Source organism: Adelges cooleyi, unplaced genomic scaffold (genome assembly GCF_023614345.1).
Source record: "Adelges cooleyi isolate 19-005CV unplaced genomic scaffold, UGA_ACOO_1.1 ACOO_flye_CR_arks_rails_tigmint_CR_PRNA_23, whole genome shotgun sequence".
Lineage (NCBI taxonomy): Eukaryota > Metazoa > Arthropoda > Insecta > Hemiptera > Adelgidae > Adelges > Adelges cooleyi.
In genome coordinates this window covers 3,518,326-3,538,113 of record NW_026095893.1, presented here as the reverse complement: position 1 = coordinate 3,538,113, position 19,788 = coordinate 3,518,326, and the positions used below count along the sequence as shown (strand labels likewise).

At 31.0% G+C, this 19,788-nt stretch overlaps 3 protein-coding genes across 5 annotated transcripts in view; 1 reads left to right on the top strand and 2 right to left on the bottom strand.

Annotated features, from left to right (window-relative positions):
• The first annotated feature begins 3,443 nt into the window (after nucleotides 1-3,443).
• On the top strand, nucleotides 3,444-6,353 carry LOC126835774 (pseudouridylate synthase TRUB2, mitochondrial). The gene is made up of 5 exons (XM_050568580.1): nucleotides 3,444-3,674; nucleotides 3,745-3,936; nucleotides 4,016-4,232; nucleotides 4,295-4,431; nucleotides 5,673-6,353. The coding sequence occupies exons 1-5, from the start codon at nucleotides 3,551-3,553 to the stop codon at nucleotides 5,948-5,950; spliced, it is 948 nt and encodes a 315-aa protein (XP_050424537.1). The 5' UTR covers nucleotides 3,444-3,550; the 3' UTR covers nucleotides 5,951-6,353.
• On the bottom strand, nucleotides 5,327-13,771 carry LOC126835773 (organic cation transporter-like protein). Its single transcript, XM_050568579.1, has 11 exons — nucleotides 13,287-13,771; nucleotides 10,285-10,431; nucleotides 9,962-10,187; nucleotides 9,768-9,874; nucleotides 8,774-8,928; nucleotides 8,533-8,701; nucleotides 8,306-8,468; nucleotides 8,126-8,229; nucleotides 7,835-8,049; nucleotides 7,454-7,635; nucleotides 5,327-6,726 (listed from the first exon to the last, which is right to left on the bottom strand). The coding sequence occupies exons 1-11, from the start codon at nucleotides 13,295-13,297 to the stop codon at nucleotides 6,577-6,579; spliced, it is 1,629 nt and encodes a 542-aa protein (XP_050424536.1). The 5' UTR covers nucleotides 13,298-13,771; the 3' UTR covers nucleotides 5,327-6,576.
• Nucleotides 13,772-16,503: 2,732 nt separating this feature from the next.
• The window catches only part of LOC126835456 (neurobeachin-like protein 2), a 96,115-nt gene continuing 92,830 nt past the window's right edge, over nucleotides 16,504-19,788 (bottom strand). For all 3 annotated transcript variants that reach the window (XM_050568061.1, XM_050568062.1, XM_050568063.1), the window contains 3 exons: nucleotides 18,692-19,035; nucleotides 18,463-18,611; nucleotides 16,504-17,023 (listed from right to left, as the gene is read on the bottom strand). In XM_050568061.1, the coding sequence (XP_050424018.1) occupies nucleotides 16,888-17,023; nucleotides 18,463-18,611; nucleotides 18,692-19,035 (629 nt within the window). In that variant the 3' untranslated portion in view covers nucleotides 16,504-16,887. The remainder of the gene's footprint in view (nucleotides 17,024-18,462; nucleotides 18,612-18,691; nucleotides 19,036-19,788) is intronic.

Sequence of the window (19,788 nt, the reverse complement as noted above, 5' to 3'; positions counted from 1 at the left end):
AAACGTGTACGGCTATACCACACCGAGTCGATTAAAAAGTAGTTCTAATTTTTATAAATTAAGACTAGAATACAATAATAATATAATAACGTTATGCATCATTATACCCTAAATAATCGTTCATACGGTATACATAATACTATGTAGCGTAACTGGATACTATAGAGCAGGGGTGGCCACAACGAGGCTCGCAAGCCGCATGCGGCTCTTTAATCAGTTTTGTGCGGCTCTTGAAACCAAGCTTAGAGTAAAATTAATAAATTTTCATTTCTTCCTTTTTATAAACATCTCTAACAATGTGGCTCACTTCGAATTAGCTTTAGAACCCCTGCAATAGAAAGTAAACGACAAACTTAATCAAACGCATAGGGTTATTATTGTTGAGTTGTATACAACATGACTTATTATATTTTGCCGTACATGATATTATTACTGCGGCGCACGGTTTATCATATAATAATAATATAATATAAATGGTCTCTTACGGTCTATAAATACATTCCGACGAGGATAGCAATAAAAGTTTTGTCCATAAATCGGGTCGTTTTACCTATAAAGTATCTTCTATAGAAAAATGGGAACCACTGCATTTAGATATTAACGTGTGGTGTGTGTGTATGTCTTTCATATATTTTATTATATTCCATTGCCCGCGCTCTCGGTTCAACATAATTTATTACCACATTATGTACACATTGCAAATATTTTTTTCCGTTGTGGGCCCCGCCACCATTAGGTCTACGGAGAGGATTTGCGAATTTATGAGGCGCCTGGGGGCAGTTCCCTGCGAGTTAGCGAAACGAACACACACACAGTCCTCCGTCCAACTAGATTAATATCGCAGCAACATGATTAACGTGTTAATTGCCCATGCGTTATATGGCCCACCTTTGTGCCCGCAAATATAGCCAACTAATAACGTCATAATATAATTATATGCGATACGAAAAGAAGAAATTTTAATCACTCTGTATAACGTTAAATAATGATACGTATTTTCGTCATGCAAAAACACAAAATATGTATAGTTTAGTAATATGGCTGGTTAATTTGATTATGTTGTTAATTTCTATTATAACTATACGATAACTTCAAATGGTATGCGATAGCTTTAAGTTATACTTCGATTCCACCTCTTTCCTTATACCTGTTGTAATCAATTTATTATAGCTATTTGACTTATAGCTGCGATTTGTTGGATGTTTTATAATTCTGTGTCGACCTTATAAGTTGTATTTGATTCGTTGATACTTCAGAATTCTTTAGTTGTCTTTGATTTTGAAAAAACATATTTCTATGTGTTTACACGATATGCAATAATAGCAGTCGCTGAAACATTAAAGAAGTTTAGTAACTGAGGGTGGCGTTAAAAGATTGCTTAGATAGATTACCTTAAGATATGATTGGATGGAGTTCAAAGTTGACAGTTATATATTCCCATCTACTAAAACTACATACATCATCCGCAATCAATACTTACCAAGGTGCACCTCCCTTGCTTCATTCTTCATTATTGAACTCATATTCTAGTTTTCTTCTATACATATTCTATTTCGTTTTTTAAACAAAATGTGTCCTATTAAGTGTAGTGTGAATACGGATATATATTTAGTGTCTATCATACAATAGGAATGGTTAATATAAGATGTAATAAATTCGAACAATTAATGAACTGAGCATTTTTTTTTATAATCAATGGCAAAAGATAAGTTAAAAAAATACCGTTCAATACCGACTATGATGAAAAATGGTATAATATTATTTTTTACACTTTAGCCATTGCGCTATGAGAAAAATAATTATGCCTTCTCGACGAACTACAAATCATAATTACTGTCGAGCCAATGACGTTTAATTTTTTACGATAATTAGATCAGTAACTGCACTCTGCAGTGATATCGATTTTTTTTCAATTGCTTCGAGTCGTTTCAATAGGTATATTAGACACGGCTAAGTCTTTAAACGCGTTACCGTCGAAGAATCGGAATGGTAAAAAATTTGAATTGGTTTGTACAAGTATATTATTATTATATACACGTGCTATCGGTAATATGAATTATTGATTGAATGCAATAATAATTATAAGTCACAAATCATTAACGAAGGGACGTCTGCCAAACGAGAAATGTATAAATATTCTCAAAGCCCGACAATGTGACAAGGCCCAACTGTTCTTCTCGTTAATAAAATAATGTCATATATTAAACGTGGATGTACCTCCCAAAATTTTGTTCAAAATACGACACTAGCTGAAGTATTTAACTGCCAGTCGTCTTTGTAATTTCAATCAATATCTTCAAATTCGAATACCATTGGGTCGGCTGTATCTTTTTAAATTTAAGAAATTTACTATGGTTTAAGTTGATTTCACATTTTTCACATTTTTGAAAAACCAAGAAATAATGCAGTTTAATGAAATATGGAGTTTTTTATAGATATAGACATAGGCTCAATTTGGGGCCTAAAAGCACCCCCACTTATTTTAAGGAAATTGCGTACCTGTATATACATAGATCCAGGGAGTTATCTCAGGTATGATATCAACATTTTGTACAAGGGAAGGGGTAAAAACAAAATTGCTGTGAAAAAAATAGTTACTATTATGTATGCATAAACAATAAAAAAAATCTGTCGTTTTACAGAAAATTTGACGTGTGCACTGTGCACAATAAAAGTCTGTTGTCAGTAGTCACTAGTCAGTACTCTGTACTTATATATTGTTTTTTAATTCTGACGATGGTAATGTTAAGATGATGCTACCCACCCGTAATTTATCTACGAAAAATGGTTTTGCGGGGGACAACAATGTGATGGCGGTATTTAGAGTAGCCGCATACAATTTTTACAATGGATAGAGAAGAACTTTATCTACGGGGTAGCGTTTTTAGTTTTTTGATAACTTAAGCACAATCAAAATTATTCAATCGTAAATATTAATTATTTTTTCCTTTTTAATTTTGCTTATAAAAAAATATTAAGTATAGATATCGAAAAAATTAAAACGCTACCCCGTAGATAAAGTTTTTCTCTATACATTGTGAACATTTGGTAAATTCACTGTTTATACTGGCCTCAGATACTTGTCCCGCGCAAAGCCGTTTTGTTGGGAAAAAAATTGTAATTTATCCTGTAGAAATGACTATGATAGTCTGGCAAAAAAATTGGCAATCAACAAAGTATCCTCATTACTGTATTAATAAGTATACATTCTAGTTCAAACTTCAAACTCTAATTAAAGATTTTTGGAAAAATTGCCTATACTTTACTCCTTAGAAATGGCCTGGGTAACGACTAACGTCCTCTTAATGAATAAATGACCAATGAATAATGATAGACAAAATACAGCAGTCAGCGCCCTCTAGTTGAATACTAAATTGTCCCACGCACACAACATGGTTAACCGGCCAAATGATAAGATATTGATAACATAAGATACATGATAACACAGACCATTACAAAAGTTGCTTTACTTATTATAGTTAATACCTACTTTATTATAATTTTTGTAAATTTGTTCGTTAACTTATTATGATTGAATAATATTATCGTTATGTCATATGTGTATACCAGTGAAAACGCATTTAAACTCTTAAGCGGTATTGTCTGCTTATACAAGCCAGCTGGAGTATCCTTAATATCATGTCGTCACAATTTACTTCTAAAATTGTGCCAAGGTAATAACAATAATCGAAATGCGTTTTTCCGATCGTTTTGTTAATTAAAATTTTGATTTTATCATTATAGATTTAAACGACTTGGAAGTTAGACCGCCAGAACCTCGAGTGGTTATAACTGGTGATACGACAAAAGAGTTGCAGGTAAATGTCGAGCCTAGCTATGCAGACAACCCACTCGTAGTTGGCCCAAGATATCAGGAAGGCGATCTCAAATGTATATGGACCACACATTTAGCTTCGCGGATATCGGGAGTTTGTGGTAATTTATCCATCTTTGTGATTAATAGGGTTTATTCATGACTAGGTACAAAATATATTTTATAAACCTTTTTTTTTAGTTATGGGAATAAATAATGGTACAAAAATGGCGTATCATATTAATAATAAGTATCCAACCCGAACTTATCATTTGTCCGGCCAACTTGGAATAATGACCAAAAACATGTTTATCGACGGGAAAGTAGTTGAAAAAGGACGCTTTGATTTTATTAAGCGTGAAAATGTAGATAAACTGATGTCCACCATACAAGCGGCTAGTCAGAAAAAGATGTTTGAGTTAGTACAATCAAATTAAGATCAAATTTTAAGTATTTTATTAATGAATAATTTTACTTTAGACTCGCTAAAGTAGATTCTCAAAGTCAAACAGCGTACAACCTAGCTGCTGAAGGTCTCATTCGACCTACCTGTAATAATGAACCATTACTTTATGGAATTAAATGTATAAAACTGGATTTACCAAATTTTGTAGTTGGTAAGTAGCATTAGGTATATAAATTAAGATAAAGTAATATTTCAGTATTATTATCTTACATATTACTAAATTAAAATATAAATTTAGTTGTAAAAACTAATATGAGTGTGTCATTGGTAGCAATATTGAGTTGGTTGACATGTCTCCTTTCAGCCCTTTTAATTGTATAAAAAAAAAACAGAAATTTAACTAAAAACAGGATTTTCATTTAAGTCTAACATATATTTTTAAGATACTGACTATAATTTATACTTCAACATTTTTACATGTATTAAATAACAACATTTTGATCTTTAACATTGATTGAGTAATTTAGTACAGAAAGGAGACATGCCCTGGAATTGTCCTGCACAAAGTACTAACGTAAGTAGCTACTAGCTGATATTTCCATTATGGTTTGATGGACTAGTCCCGTTTTAATACGGGTAGAGAAATAAATGTCCTTTGATAGTTCAAGTTCGTTAAAAATAAGACATGTTTTGCAATTAGTCATTATTATATTATATTTTTAATATTTACGTACAATATGCTCATAAGTTATAAATTATATTCTAACAAGCTTTTTAAAAATTCATTACCTTTACATTTTATAATACTTATAAAACAAATACGGATCAATTACAATTTTTCATGTGTTTTTACGCTTTTTGTAGTTTACATTAAAAGGATGGTAGACCCCCCTATTTTCCTGTGGTAGAAACCTGGCTACGCTAATTTATTTTACTCAGACCATGATGATTTTGAAACAAAATATGAATGTGATGTTTATCATACAAAGCTATGATATAAATGAAAGGAACAATATTTTGGAAACAATGACTTTCCTTTATTCAAAATATTTCTTAGAAAAAAGTTAAGCTATGACTATTTTATAAAAGTAAAAAATATATTTTTTTTACATTAGGCTATATACTTAATAAATAATTAAAAAAAAGGATATTCTGTCATTGTCTCCAAAATATTATCATCTTTCGATTTCATAATAGGTAATTTTATTTCAAAACCACCACAGATCAAGTAAAACACATTTTGCATTTGTTAACTATGGTTAGATGAAAATTGATAAAATGTCGATTTATTTCATGTTGTACAGGTTATTTGGGCTAACTGTAGAAGTAAATTTTAAAAAATGACATTGTGAATAGTCATACACAAATTTCAAATATTGTTTTTGAAAAAAAATATTTTATGAACTATGAGTACACTAGTTAAATGTCAAAATAATATATTTTCTATTTCAGAAGTAAATATAATCAATGAATATGAAAATTATCTGTTATCTCTGGTCCATGAAATCGGATTGAAACTTAGATGTTCAGCTACTTGTACAGCCATACGTTGTATAAGGTATTCAGCTTTCAATATTGAACAAGCCTTATTGAAAAAACACTGGACTCTAGAATACGTGTTAAACAATTTAGTGAAATGCAATTTGGAATACAATAAGCTACGTAATCTACCTGCGTTCCTCACGGATCAAAAGTATTTAAAAGAGGATAACAAGCGAGTTTTTAATTAATTTAGGTAAATTTGTGTATAAATGTATGTACACAAGTATTGTACATATAAATGCATAATGAACTTAAAGGTTAACTAACTTTATTAACTTAAAAATTTATGTTATAGCCTTATTAGCTTATATTTTTTTATTAACTGTGTTCCTGACTTTGAGACAAATCAAACATTAATACCATTTTTTTATTGGATTATCTTTGTTAACTAATAGTTTTCACAAAACTTACTTAAAGTACAATATTGTTACGCATGCAACTTGTTTTGTTTCCAAATTTTTTGTTCAGTGTTTTAGCCTTTTTGTATAAATAGAATAAGTATTTTTCTTAGTTAAAAACTCAGATTTAATAAACACTATTTTTTATGGATAAAATTATTCAAGATGGGGATAATCCCTCCGACTATTATTCTTTTGTACAAATGATAAAAAAAAGATATACATACTAACAATATCATTGAAAATAATCATAATTGTTTTCTTTAACAAATTAAAACTAATGCATTTCATAATAATAAATTATTTGTTAAAATTGTGGTGCGTTAGTTATACTCAACCGATATAAAATACATTTAGCACATAGGAATACATTGGTTTTAAAAATATACATTGTAAATTATTTTTACATCTAAATATTAGCGTTTTATTCCTATTGCTTCGGCCTCTAAGACTGTATCTGGCATTTTTCTATTAAATGTTTCTGGGAATAATAGAGCCAAGCACCCAGCTATAAAAGCTGCTCCACTAAACATAATTAATGGAGCCGATTGTCCAAAATAAGTTGACTAAAAACAGAAATAATATGGTTATACATTGATTTCAATTAAATTATGATTTGTTTACAATACATCAACTGGTTTTGAATTTATAGTTTTGAGTATTATAGTAAAAAAAATTACAAGTAGTTAAAGTACTATCTTATAATTGCCATGCAAGATAGATACGGAAGTAGTCTATTTTACTCCTTATGTTTACCTATTTAAGTTTATTTAGTCGTGATAACAAATATTTAGACACTATGAAGTCATGAAATTATCATTTTTAGGTCCTAGTTAAATTAATGTGACGTCACGTCATGGTGACGTTAAATTCTATGTATTTGGACCTTGATTGATTGTGTTTGGGACTTGGGAGTTAACCCTTAACTTGGAAAGGGCTAATTTATAAATAAAAAAACTAATTAAAATTAAAGTACTATTTAGGCTGGTCAAGGAAAGTTATATACAAAATATATGTATCATCATGCCAATGGTTTCAGTAAATATTCCACATTTTTTAAGAAAAAAATATTACTGTATGACAAATATTCAAATGAAATAAAATTAATACAACTTTAAAAACATTACAAAATAATGGATTGAAACGACAAAATACTTGTAATAATATGTTTTGCTAACTTATTTTTTAAATACTTAAATGTTATTGTTATACCTATAATGTATTTATTCTTAGATACTGTTACTGTCTTAGGTACTATTTTTTTCAACACCAGTACTGACAGTTATAACTTACTAATAATGGTGATTGGGGCGCTATCATTGATCCAATTCTGCCAAACATAGAACAAATACCAAGTAAGGAATGCCTTATTTCTGTTGGAAACATTTCTGCCGTATACATGTATAATATCACAAATGAAACGGTTATAACAAACTTTCCAACTAGATACAGGAACACGTTTAGTAATACTGCTTCTAGAAAAGTATTTAAACCGTTTTATATTGGTGTGATATCTTCGGGATGAATACATATATTTATTAAGTTATTATAATATTAATATTAAATGATATACTGGTAGTATTTAGTAATGCCGTTATTTGCATACATATTTTGCATGTAAATCTGTCTGCAAAAATAGTGATACTTTTTACAATATTATTTGGTTATATTTACCATTTGGGACGAATGCGATTGATAAGCACAAAGCACTGCAAAGTATGAGCGTCACACACTGCGACTCCCTTCGCCCAAACTTATTTAATATTTTAATTACTATGATCAGAGCTGGTATTTCGACAAGACAGCTCAAGATGTAATTACCGTAACGGTTGCCAACTATTGTACTGGCGTTCATCGATAGACCGTAGTAAACTAATGTGTTTATCATCCTGTCGGACAACGAAAATTATTATTATTATTATATTGCAAACTTCGTACTCGAATAAATTCCACGTTGTATCCTACCAACAAAACGAACAATTCATCATCCGAAACATGATGCTTTTCGACGACAATGCGCGTTTAAATGCTTTTGATCTAGAATTCCCCGAAACGGTCTCCTTGTCATCCTGAAAATCCTTTTATGTTATTTATGACTGCAATAATATTAATTGACGATAGATAATTATACACTACACTACCTACCAATATTAGCTCTTTGTCCGTTTCGAGTGTCAACATTTCGAGCTTTTTCAGACTTTCCTCCGACAATTTTTTACCGTTGTATTTCGCAATGCACTTCAATTCTTTAATGGCTTCGTTCGTTTTTCCCGCCGTGATCAGCCACCGCACCGACTCTGGAGTGATTCTGAAGCATAAATGTGTACAATAACCTGCAAGCGTTCAGTATATTTGGTCTGTTTTATACTCACGAATAAGCAAAAGCAAAAAACAGTCCTGGGAAATTCATGATTATGAGAAATTTCCTCCAGTCCCGTATGTACCAGAACAACAGACCGACCAGCGCTTCGCCTATAGGGTAAAAACCGCTCAGCACCGTACTGGCAAACACCCTGTGCTTGCCGCCGACCAATCCTAAACCTAAATCGACGGATGCAAATATAATCAAATAGATGTGCAATTTAAACGGGTGTCAAATCGATTGGAGTTTACCCATTATGAAAGTCGCACTGTAAACGCCACCCGAGAATAGAGCGTCGCAAAACTCCAACATTAGAAACATGGGATAGCTAACAGACATGCCTCGCAAGATGCCACAAGTAGCCGCCAGCACGCTTCCGACGATAATGATCTTTTTCCTTCCGTACCTGAAAATGCACGTAAATACTTTGGTGTCACTTAGTAACATTACGAGTAAAGAATGAAGATAGTTCCAAAAACTATTTATATATATATATATATATATACATATACATATTATTCTCTCTTACGTTTAACGTCCGTTATTCCCACCGATCGGGGATTAGACGGTTTAGATAGGGCATTTTGGGCTTATTGCTGACTGCCGACCTAACGCTACATTTTCCCCGCCCGGAGGAACGAACCGCCAGTGGCCGAGATTCGAACCGGCGACCGTGCGTTGTTACACTGCCGCCTTATCTCACTCCGCCACGCACCTGTCCCTACATATACATATGCAATATTATATAAATTAGGAACCTCATCACCAACCTCGAGGGCAGGCCTAAAAAGTATAGGCTACAGCTATATTATGGGTATTAGGTAAACTGAGCAAAATAAACTTTTTGTTTTCGAGAGCAAAATACTAAGAATCATCATCGGTCCGTGTACAAAGGAAAGTACAGAATGTAAAATCTGAAAAAATGACGAGCTCAGAAAGTTGTATCAGAAGACAGATAAAGTCTGGGAAATTAGGAGAGGCGACTTAAGTGGGCTGTTCATACGCGGTAATGAAGGAACCTTGGTATCTTTGATACAATGTGATTTGGTGTTTCAAGAGGAACCAAACCTTTGGGACGAGCACGGCTGAGATCATAGGCGAATAAGGTGAAAAGTGACGTGGAACAGACGGATGAGAGAATCGATTAGCATTGCCATCAATGTAGCTTTGGAAATAACAGAAAATATATGTTTGACAATTAGGTTTAAATGGCAGAATACTGAAGAAGATTGTATAGATACATACTTGTCGGATAAAATTCCGGAAATGGGCAACGAGACGAACTGTCCGATATTGTTCAGACTACCCACCGTCGTCAATTTCCATTTGTTTTTTTTGCAAAATATGCCAAACTGAAATCAGATAAAAAGAACTAGATAAGTATATTTTTTAAATACAAATTCTTATTACAAACTAAACAGACTAATATGGAAGCCTACCGCCGAAACGATCGTGGTATCACCGCCAGATTCGAAAACAAAATTGTTGCATTCTATACTCGACGACCGATTGAAATTGGACGCATCGCAAGTGTGCTCGGTTTTGTTAATTTTCTTGTATCGATCACACCTCGAAGGCGTTTCGCCGTTAAACGGCACTGTGTTATTTAACCAGCTCGCTTTGTATTGTTGACCGCTTGATGGATCGCAGTCGCCTATGTAACACCTGTCGCAAAGCTTTGTATTTTTATTTGATTTGATTTTGGAAATGACATTTAACCAGCACTACATTTCATGCGTATACTACTAGATATGATGTTCACCTATAGTTCATGTCTCCAGTTGTAAACACGAACGATAACGTGGATGAAGCTGTGAATAGTAACGCCAATCCAAGTATAATCATGTAAAATTTTTGATATCTCCCAAACTCGCCGACTTCCGCCAACAAGGCGTCAATGTCCACCGTCCTATTGCAAATCACATGAATATAAATGTATCATTTTTCTCAATTAGAATTAAAACAAATAGGATCAACATAAATTATCGTTTTAAATTGAATTAATACATTTCGCTTTCAACGTCGTTAATCGTTTTACTATGATAAAATACATCATAAAAATAAATTAAATATATTGTCTCCGTTCATGCAAAAACCTAATAAAATCACGACTAACAGTGATAAAGCATAGTCAAAAATCAAAATCAATATCTACATTTTATTGTTAGCAATATCCAGTAAGTTCAATTATTTTTAAAAATCCTATACTTAAAAATAGAGTATAATTTGAGCACCTTAGAATTCCAGCATAAGTATATATGCACCTACATTTTTAATAAACGAGTTAAATTCACAATTTATTAGATAATTATTTTATAATATGAATAATTTTGAATGCAGTTGTTTATCTCAAGCAACGGTAATTGAAACCACTTTAACTTACAGGTTAACGAAAGAAAAGTAGATTTTTTTTTGTGTTTATTCTTATTACCGATGATTGCATTTTTCATTCCTGTTTTGATACACAATAAAGAGACTTTCGCTATTTTACTTGTCTTGAACTCTGTCATTAAGGCACAAGTAAATACTGTTCTTTAATACTTTTCTTTGTCTTACTCTTTCTCAAAAAATAGCCCAATTTGTTACTTATCTCGAGGTTCCTCACCACTATCGTCTATTAAAGCGATTCGATCTTTATCTAGTCTTTATACAGAATATATTACAATATCTCTTATACTTCTTTTACTTCGCTTCATGGGATTTTTCAGAATTAATTCTCCAAGAATGACACCCTTTTCTTTGTTCTATTTCTATTTATCCCAATTCCCAGTATGGTAGCTATACCGAGTGCACATTACTTCAAAAATGATATTTTTAAAAATGCCTCCATATTATTCAAAATTTGGCATAGAATTTCTGAAGTAATATATTTTCTTCTGATAATTTTGTTCTTTTTAGTGGTATTGTAATTTAATAAATTAACTAGTAATATCTCGATTACTCATTAGAGAAAACGATTAAGTACCAATATATATGTAATTTGTTTTAATAATATCACTTCAAATAAAATTAATTAATATTTATGATTTTTTTTATAAATAATGAATGTATGAACTCCTAGTTAGTGCTTATCAGTTATCACATGCATTTTACTGATGGGTGAAATTGCTGTCTGGTTAAAAAACAATTTTAAAACAGATTGCTTCCTAATATATTGATTTATGACAATATTTATTTTTCGTGTCATTTCATTATTTTACAAATATTTTTTTTTTGTTATGTTACAATTATAATTTTGTATTAATTAGTAATTCATAGATATTAATAATCAATTTATACCAAGAAGCAAAAAAATCTAATTGATGAAATACAAATAATATAAAATGTGACACGTTTAACGGACCTATGACTTTTTTGTTTTTTTTTTATAATTCTACATAGAGTAAACTTCATACGTAAAATATTTCTACTAAAATTATAACTAAGGTTATCTAGCACTTTTATTTTATTGATAAATATATAACATTTCCTTGGTTCCATAATTTAAATATTCCCAGAAATGTAATATCCTCCTTTCACGCCTTAGACTTGGCCATAATCGTCTACCGTCACATGCATTTTATCTATCCCTTAATTCTGCTCCATATTGTCCTCTTCATGATGATAAAGCTATTTGTGACTTCTCTCACCTCCTAACCATGTGTCCGGCTTTGACCAACAAAAGGCTCTCCCTATTAAATTTCCTCTCTTCTCTTAACATTCAGCCTCCCTTTAACGTTAATTTATTTAACACCCGTTGCGTTCCTGTAATTTTTGCAATTTTTTCCTTTCTAAAGAGCTCCGGCCTTTTAATTTAATTTAAGATTATATTAACTTCATTTAGTTTTACGCACTTACTTTTTGTTTGTTTTTCATCATTTTATATTTATTATTGAAATCATGTTATTACTGTAACCTCATGTCAATAATGTAACCTAACATTTAGTGTTTAATTGTCGAGCCAAATATTTTATAATAATAAAGGCTATATAAATATATATATATATATATATATATATATAACATTTCTCTAATTATTAGGTACCTACAAGATTTGCTTGACTCAAAATAAAAAAAGGAAATTTAAATGGTAAACTAGTAAATAACTAACTATAAGTAATAAAAATAAATAAATAAAATTATTATAAAATAATTATATGATAATTTAGCATAAAACCACGTGTCTATTAGGTTTTAAAAATAATTACTGGCTTCAACTTCATAGTGTATTATACCAGCTTAATCTGATTTCTACCTAGGGCTTGAAATCGTTAAATTAACTAGGTACTATAATTTTTTTGAAATTTGACACTATGGACAAAACAGCAAGTTTTAGTAATTCTGTTTTTAACATTTGAAAAAATATTTAAATACTTGAGAGTGCGTTTTTAATTTTGCGATGGTTGGGGAAAACTATAGAGTTATTTAATGTAGGTAACCAGAAGTCTTATATCCGGTTAAGATAAAGGCGGATTCGTCATTGACCCTGTGAGGTTATCGAGAATTAACAATTATAATATATATTAAACAGTCTTACGACGTTTAATTTTAAAATAAATAGAAGAAAGTTAAAAGTGTAGGTAATTAACATAAAGCGATTCATCGTATGATATATTTGTCATATCACTGGTCAATTAACCATTTGTGCATATTACTTGTTTTATTTATTTTACAATCTGTTTTAAATAGATGATTAGTTAGTATAAAATTAGCGTATAAGATTATTATGTCGTAGAAAAAGATAAAACTGTGTTTAATTTTCATTTAGAAAATGTGTTAACGTACCTTTTCGCCATTATTCTTGTAATTACAATTCCACTAATTTTTAAATGTTTTTTAAAAATTTATATCTGTACACGATTCGATTCAAATTTGCGATATCTTCGAATCCGATATGAATGATTTGAAGAGGTACTTCTTCATTTTTGTGCGGTTTGTATTATGTTGGCTCCTTTCGAACGCAGAACATTCAGCATACACGATGCATTTTGCAACGCACACAATCAGCATTTGTAGTACACTAGTTGTATACTTACACACACGATGATTTCATTCATCCCGATGATTCTCTCCCCTCCCAATGTAGTTTTATTGATAATGTACCTGCCTACTGCTACAATACAATACATTTAATTCTATAAGAATTTAGCTAATTGGTACAAAATAAAACATCAGCTTAAACTAGTCCTCGAGTTGTTAAAAAATGCATGGAATTTTAAACTTTTGATCTTATGTATACTTAAAAAAATATCGAAAACTCTTCGTCGAGTCTTTACTATTGTTCCAAAGCAATCGCGTGCCTTAGACATAGGCTAACTAATATTTTTAATGATAATATGTATGCGGTAGGCATATCAGCCTTTTTTTCGACTTTGATCTAAGAGTTTCTCGGATATTTAATTATTAAAATGAAGATGCAAAACAAATGTGCTAAGGCACGCATCCCGATTCGAAATATCTACGAATTTTGCACTCAATTACGATTTTATCTTATATAAATACAAGCGCAGTCATCAAATCAGTTTTTGTGTTTTGTCCACGTACATAGTAATTAGTATATAATATAATTCATATTGCATATATTCCACCAATCAATAAAACAATTTATATAAAACGTGTAAATTGAATTGCACTTTTAGTTAAAAATTAATTCTTATTAGTGCACGCGTTGCCCATTATTATTTCCACAACAATAAAACTCATTATAAAACATCACAAACTAATATAAAGTACCTAGAACTTTTAAGAAATGTAGACGACAAAAAGAGCCAGCTCAGACGAGACGGGGTCGGGTTGGTCACGGGCCCTTAGGAATAAATTATTATGACTGAAGAAAACAATTGCAATTAGATGCGAATCTGTAATGGTTAAATAAATTATTTAATAATAATAGAAATGATAAAAATGACAAAAATATGAATATTAAGTCCATTAAACTAATGGACGAATGTTCAATAAAAAATCACTGTAATACGTTTTACCATCTACAGTTTCGCATCCAAAGCGTTAACGCTTATGAAGGTACCTAATTTAATCACTTTTGAGTTACAATAATTCCCCCCAAGAATTGTGACCTCCCGTCAAATATGTACTGTCCTCAACACGATTGTCCAATACTTTAGTGCTGGTTTTTTTTATCTCTAACACTGATCTATAGACACTTAGACATTGGCCAAGATTTATAACGAACTCGTTCTTAGTTCCAAAGTTTTGCAACAAATGTTTTATTAACTCTTTCAGTTAAGCTTTCTGGTGATCTTTGAGAGAGTCTCGACGATTATGATTTTCAAAAAGATTCATTTTAACTAACGTTTATTTGAGCAAACTGTAAGAAGTTTATGGTATCTAATATGATGTAACAGTTATAATACATATTGATTTTAATTTAAACGGGTTCATCGGTTTAACGCGTGATCGTTTTTAGGTATATTACGTGTTGCCTATTCAATATAATGTATGTGTATCGAACCACAATACAATGCCTTTGGGTAAGAACAATGCAGATTTCTCATTGTTTACATTCAACGACTATCATTGTATTTATTATTATCACCAGTATTATGAGTGCAAGTGGTACAAATTCCACACGATTCTTTTTCTCCATAAGTTTTGAACTATGAAAAACATTGTCGCGTCAGAGTAAATATAATAATTATTACAAAACACTTTGGTGTTATTATTATTTATTTCGCGCTTGAGTATTGTTTACAAAAATTTATAAACTCCCACTATGATAACTGATAAAAAGAGTATGTATAATAATATCGTATTAGTGATATTAAAATGCCTTATCGAAGTATTTTAACACGGTATCTTTGAAGCTTTGGTGTCTTTTAAAGAAAACCAAATCAATTTGTACGAGCCTACTATTATCGGGCTACATTGTTTTGTAATCATAAGCATTACAAATAAAACAATTTCAAACGTATTGAGCCATGTAGTAAAACAAGGTCCGTGTGAATGTGTGGTTAAGTGCACCGTAGTACCTATTAACGATATTCTAAGCAAATCTGGCAACCTATAACAAACGTATAACGATTTGTAAAATATGTATAATATATACAGGATGTATTAAGGATAAGACACTATTTTTCTCGGTAAATAATTACAATTTTTAAGTTTTTCTTTTTGAAAACATATTTGTTTTTGTTATTTTACAACATTTTTAGTATTTTCCAGGGCTCTGTCAAATTTTAAAATTGAAATGGGAACGTGCAATTTAATTAACTTTTTAAATAAAGAATAATTTACTGAAAATGTTGACCAACTTAATTAAAATTAAGGACTGGACCATGGAGGGGGAGTGTGGTAGAGTAATGCGCGCAAATAAAAATAATACTTAATTTTATCTTTCCTCTCACCCTAAACTTTTAACTTTAATAACTTTAAAACTAATTATCCAAAACAGGTTATTCCTTATTTAAAAAATGAATTAAATATATACGTTCCAGTTTAAATTTCAATAGTTGATAGTGCTGTGGAAAAAGTTTGAATATTGTCTAATATTGTAAAATAATATAAATTATACAATTACAATTATTTTAAGAAAAAATCATTGTCTTATCCTGAATCACTCTGTATATACGTATATAATATTACATATTACAATTGATTGTCAAGGCCGACTTGCAGATTTCTCCATGGGGCCCATACGTCTCAATTGGAGTTATACGGCTTTTGTTGGGAAGAAGGGTCAGATAATTAAAGCGCCTACTACTAGTATAAATTCAACCGATCCCAATCTAATTGCGTCGGCCTAAACCGCCAGTATTAATATAAAAAGTATATCAAAATTTAACACGTACCACGAAAAAAAAAAGTAAAAACATAACTATTTTTAACAGTAATAAAAAAAACGAGTAAAATTCGTCGAAAAAAGTATAATAATAATAATAATAATATAATTAAGATCACAACTACGAATTACAATTAAGTCAAACAAGTTTTAAATCACAATATAACAATTAAAATATCAATATCAATAATAATAAAAATACCTATAGTTAGTGTTGTATGATTATTTTTACTCCTTTAAAGTGTACCCAAAACCACTGATGATTTAAAAATTATAACTGATGATGATATTATTATATAGTAATAGCAGTATGTAAATAGGTAGTTTTGCGGTCATACAATAAGTGTACCTACATATTATGTGTACTTATATATATATATATATATATATATTGATGTAAGACTAGCCCCTATTCGAGTTAAGTCAATAAAAAAAAAAACAAATTACAAGTAATGAGCAATAATACGATCGAATACCATCACTAGTATTTGGCAACCGATTACACATAAAATACAATACAGATTTTAAACAACGATATTATAGAAATTTTAACTAGATTTTACAAAAAAAAACAATTTTTTGTAACGGAAATCAGTTGCTCGAGTTGGGCAATCCAATGACCACTATGTTACCGTCTCTGAGGGGTGCCAGCAAGTGTGTGTTGCCCGGCGTGGCGACCACCGTTTGCACAGGAACATCCAACGGAACGTCGTAGACCGGATGTAAACTGCAACAAAATATAATAAATAAATAAATCATAATACTGTTATTATTGTTGTACGCCATTGGTGCTGTTTATCGGATGTAATAATAATAAAAGCACATCCATATGTAACGCAGGACAAATGCAACTATATGAATAGGTCCGTTAAGGATGCACGCGAACGTATTCCTGGGTTAAACACAATTATCCACACACTAATAATAGCTAAACTTTTTGTTAGATTTATTTGTAAACATAAATTGAACCGTATGCGTCACAGTTGTGATGACTGCGCTGCTTACTGTTAATACTATTTCCCATAGCGCAAAAAAAAAATCTTAATGGTTTTTGGCCAGAGATTCAATATGTGTCCCGACAAAATTATTATTAAAATTACCATTATATTTATACATTTTAAATAAATGTACAAAAATTAAAGATAGTCTTTACTAATTAGTAGGTCATTTCATAGTTAACATATTGTTCTTGGAATTTTTTTTTCGCTACATACCCAACTTGAAAAAAATGTACGTGTTAGAAAAAATCTAAGGCCAGATTCGGGTTCAGTGAAAATATTCTATATAATTTATTTATTTTGAGTTTTGTTCCAAACGAGGTAAATTATTGTTTCTAACGTATAAAATATACTACAAAGATTACCTTTAGAACAAACCCTAAAATATGTATTATTTTATAAAACAAAAGTGGCTTCGTCCAAATCAGGTCTTAGATTTACTCCAGCACAACTGGATATTTAAATCGCTCCTAAAGTTGAAAAAATTCACAAAATACAAGTCCAGTAGTTGCAAAAAGTTTCATGTACACACAAATACAAATTTCAGAAATAGCGAAAATACTATTTATTTACTACTTACTCTAATACAACTTTTGACTTCAGAATTATAAATTAAATAGGACATACTATGTTTTGAAACTCGAGAATTATATACGAGAACGAATGACCAATGAACAATAATAAGATAGCAAAATAACGATTTTGGCTGAAAGTGGACAGTACGACCTTTTGCAACTGGTTGACTCAAGTCGTGCTTATACTATCGACATAAATGTTATTTTAATTAATTATAATATGTAAATGGTGATCATATTAGGGGTTAAAGGAATGTTACAGAAACGTCATACTTTTATAAAACAAGCTTTCAAATTAAAAAATTAAGTTTTTTTTTATAATGTAATAACGTTTTTCATAAAATAATTTTCTTATTTTTATTGTAAAAATAAACGTTCTTAAGATTTTGTCTAATTCGGACTATTTTCTTTATGAATTGTAAATGAAACATATAATTTAAAAAAAAAGAACTAACATATTTCACATAATTACTTGCTCTAATGTGGTTTTCTTAATTATTGTTACTATTGTGTAGGCCGTTAGTGCCTAGTTCCTGTTTCGTAGTAGCTCATAGCTTATAATACATACGGTTTCGATCATATTATCGACTTACCCCAAGAGTCTGCTTAATGTCAGATAACCCGCGTCGTCGACTACGACCAAACAATCGCCAATGGTCGTAATGCCGGTCACCTGGGCCCCGACGTACTTCGAGCCCAAATTATCGCCATTGCAGCTGAACACGTGAACGGAATGGCTTTCCTGTACAATAAGCGATGGGCGTTAGTTAATATTCTTATAACCGGATAATAATATGGCTTAAATAGGCAATATGTCCGTACGTTATCTTTGGCGGAAAACGCGATGTGTCCTTGAAACGAAACGGTCACGTAGGATATCGTGGACGGAGGGCAGACACAACCCAGAGGAATTAGACAGTGGACCAACAGCCCCTGGTGTATGCTGTACACGTTCACGGTGCCGTCTTCGGATCCGGAAACGGCCATGTCCAATTCGGTGGCAATCGCCACACAAGTGACTGGTAAGTCGTGACCGAGTAGCGTTTGGAAAGGCTTGGGGCTGACGTTATTCGCGTTGGACACGTCCCAGACGACCGACGTACAGTCTCTAGATCCGCTTATCATGTACCATCCACAGGTGTCCAACGCTATACAAGTCACAATGTCTGAAAAACACAAAAAAAAACATGGTTGAATTATCGTAAAATATGTATTAAGTAGAATACAGAACTAATAATCTCCGTTATAATAGTAAAAATCAAGAGTAATCTATTTTGTTGTATTTCCCTATTCGATTACTTCGGCTACTCTTGACTCATTGTCGCTTAAACGCACAATCTCCTCGAGTAATAATAATTCGTTATGATATAAAAGAATTGAGAATTCAATTATATTTACATTGCGGTCAGAAAAGTCGCTGTACTTATGTAATTTCATTAATTGTGTTCAGGACATACCGGAATTAAAATCCACCAATAACATTGCCTCTTTCGCTAAACATTGACGTACTGTTTATGATGATATTACGCAATTAATATTGATACTTAACTTACAATAATAGGCCAATAATAATCAGATTTATAAAATTAACTTAATTTTAAAAATCATAAGCTGCTGCGAACATGCAGTTGACACTTGCAATAATACCACATTGTATACCGAATCAAATAAAAATATACTCTGTCTCACAAGAGAACGGTCGAATTTTTCAAAAAATTATTTAGCAATATGATATGTATTTTTTACGCTGGAAACGATGTAATAATATTTTAGTTACATATTATACTTTGAAGACACCTATTTATTTAAGTATTAAAAATTGGTGAAGACGGATCAAATTGAGATTTTTTATGCTTATTAAAGTACATAAAGCGTAAAAAAATACGTGTTTTGATAATAATGTTTTTTAACATCCCCCA

Bases quoted from the DNA above. Each gene is read 5' to 3' on its own strand.
- LOC126835773 (XM_050568579.1), bottom strand. The intron at 8,469-8,532 runs GTGAGTATAAAA...TTTATGCTTCAG, and splicing joins TTTTTTGCTTTTGCTTATTC to AATCACTCCAGAGTCGGTGC. The intron at 7,636-7,834 runs GTAAATATAACC...ATACTTTTCTAG, and splicing joins AATCGCATTCGTCCCAAATG to AAGCAGTATTACTAAACGTG.
- LOC126835774 (XM_050568580.1), top strand. From the start codon at position 3,551: ATGTCATATGTGTATACCAGTGAAAACGCATTTAAACTCTTAAGCGGT. The intron at 3,937-4,015 runs GTAATTTATCCA...CTTTTTTTTTAG, and splicing joins GCGGATATCGGGAGTTTGTG to TTATGGGAATAAATAATGGT. The intron at 4,233-4,294 runs GTTAGTACAATC...ATTTTACTTTAG, and splicing joins AGTCAGAAAAAGATGTTTGA to ACTCGCTAAAGTAGATTCTC.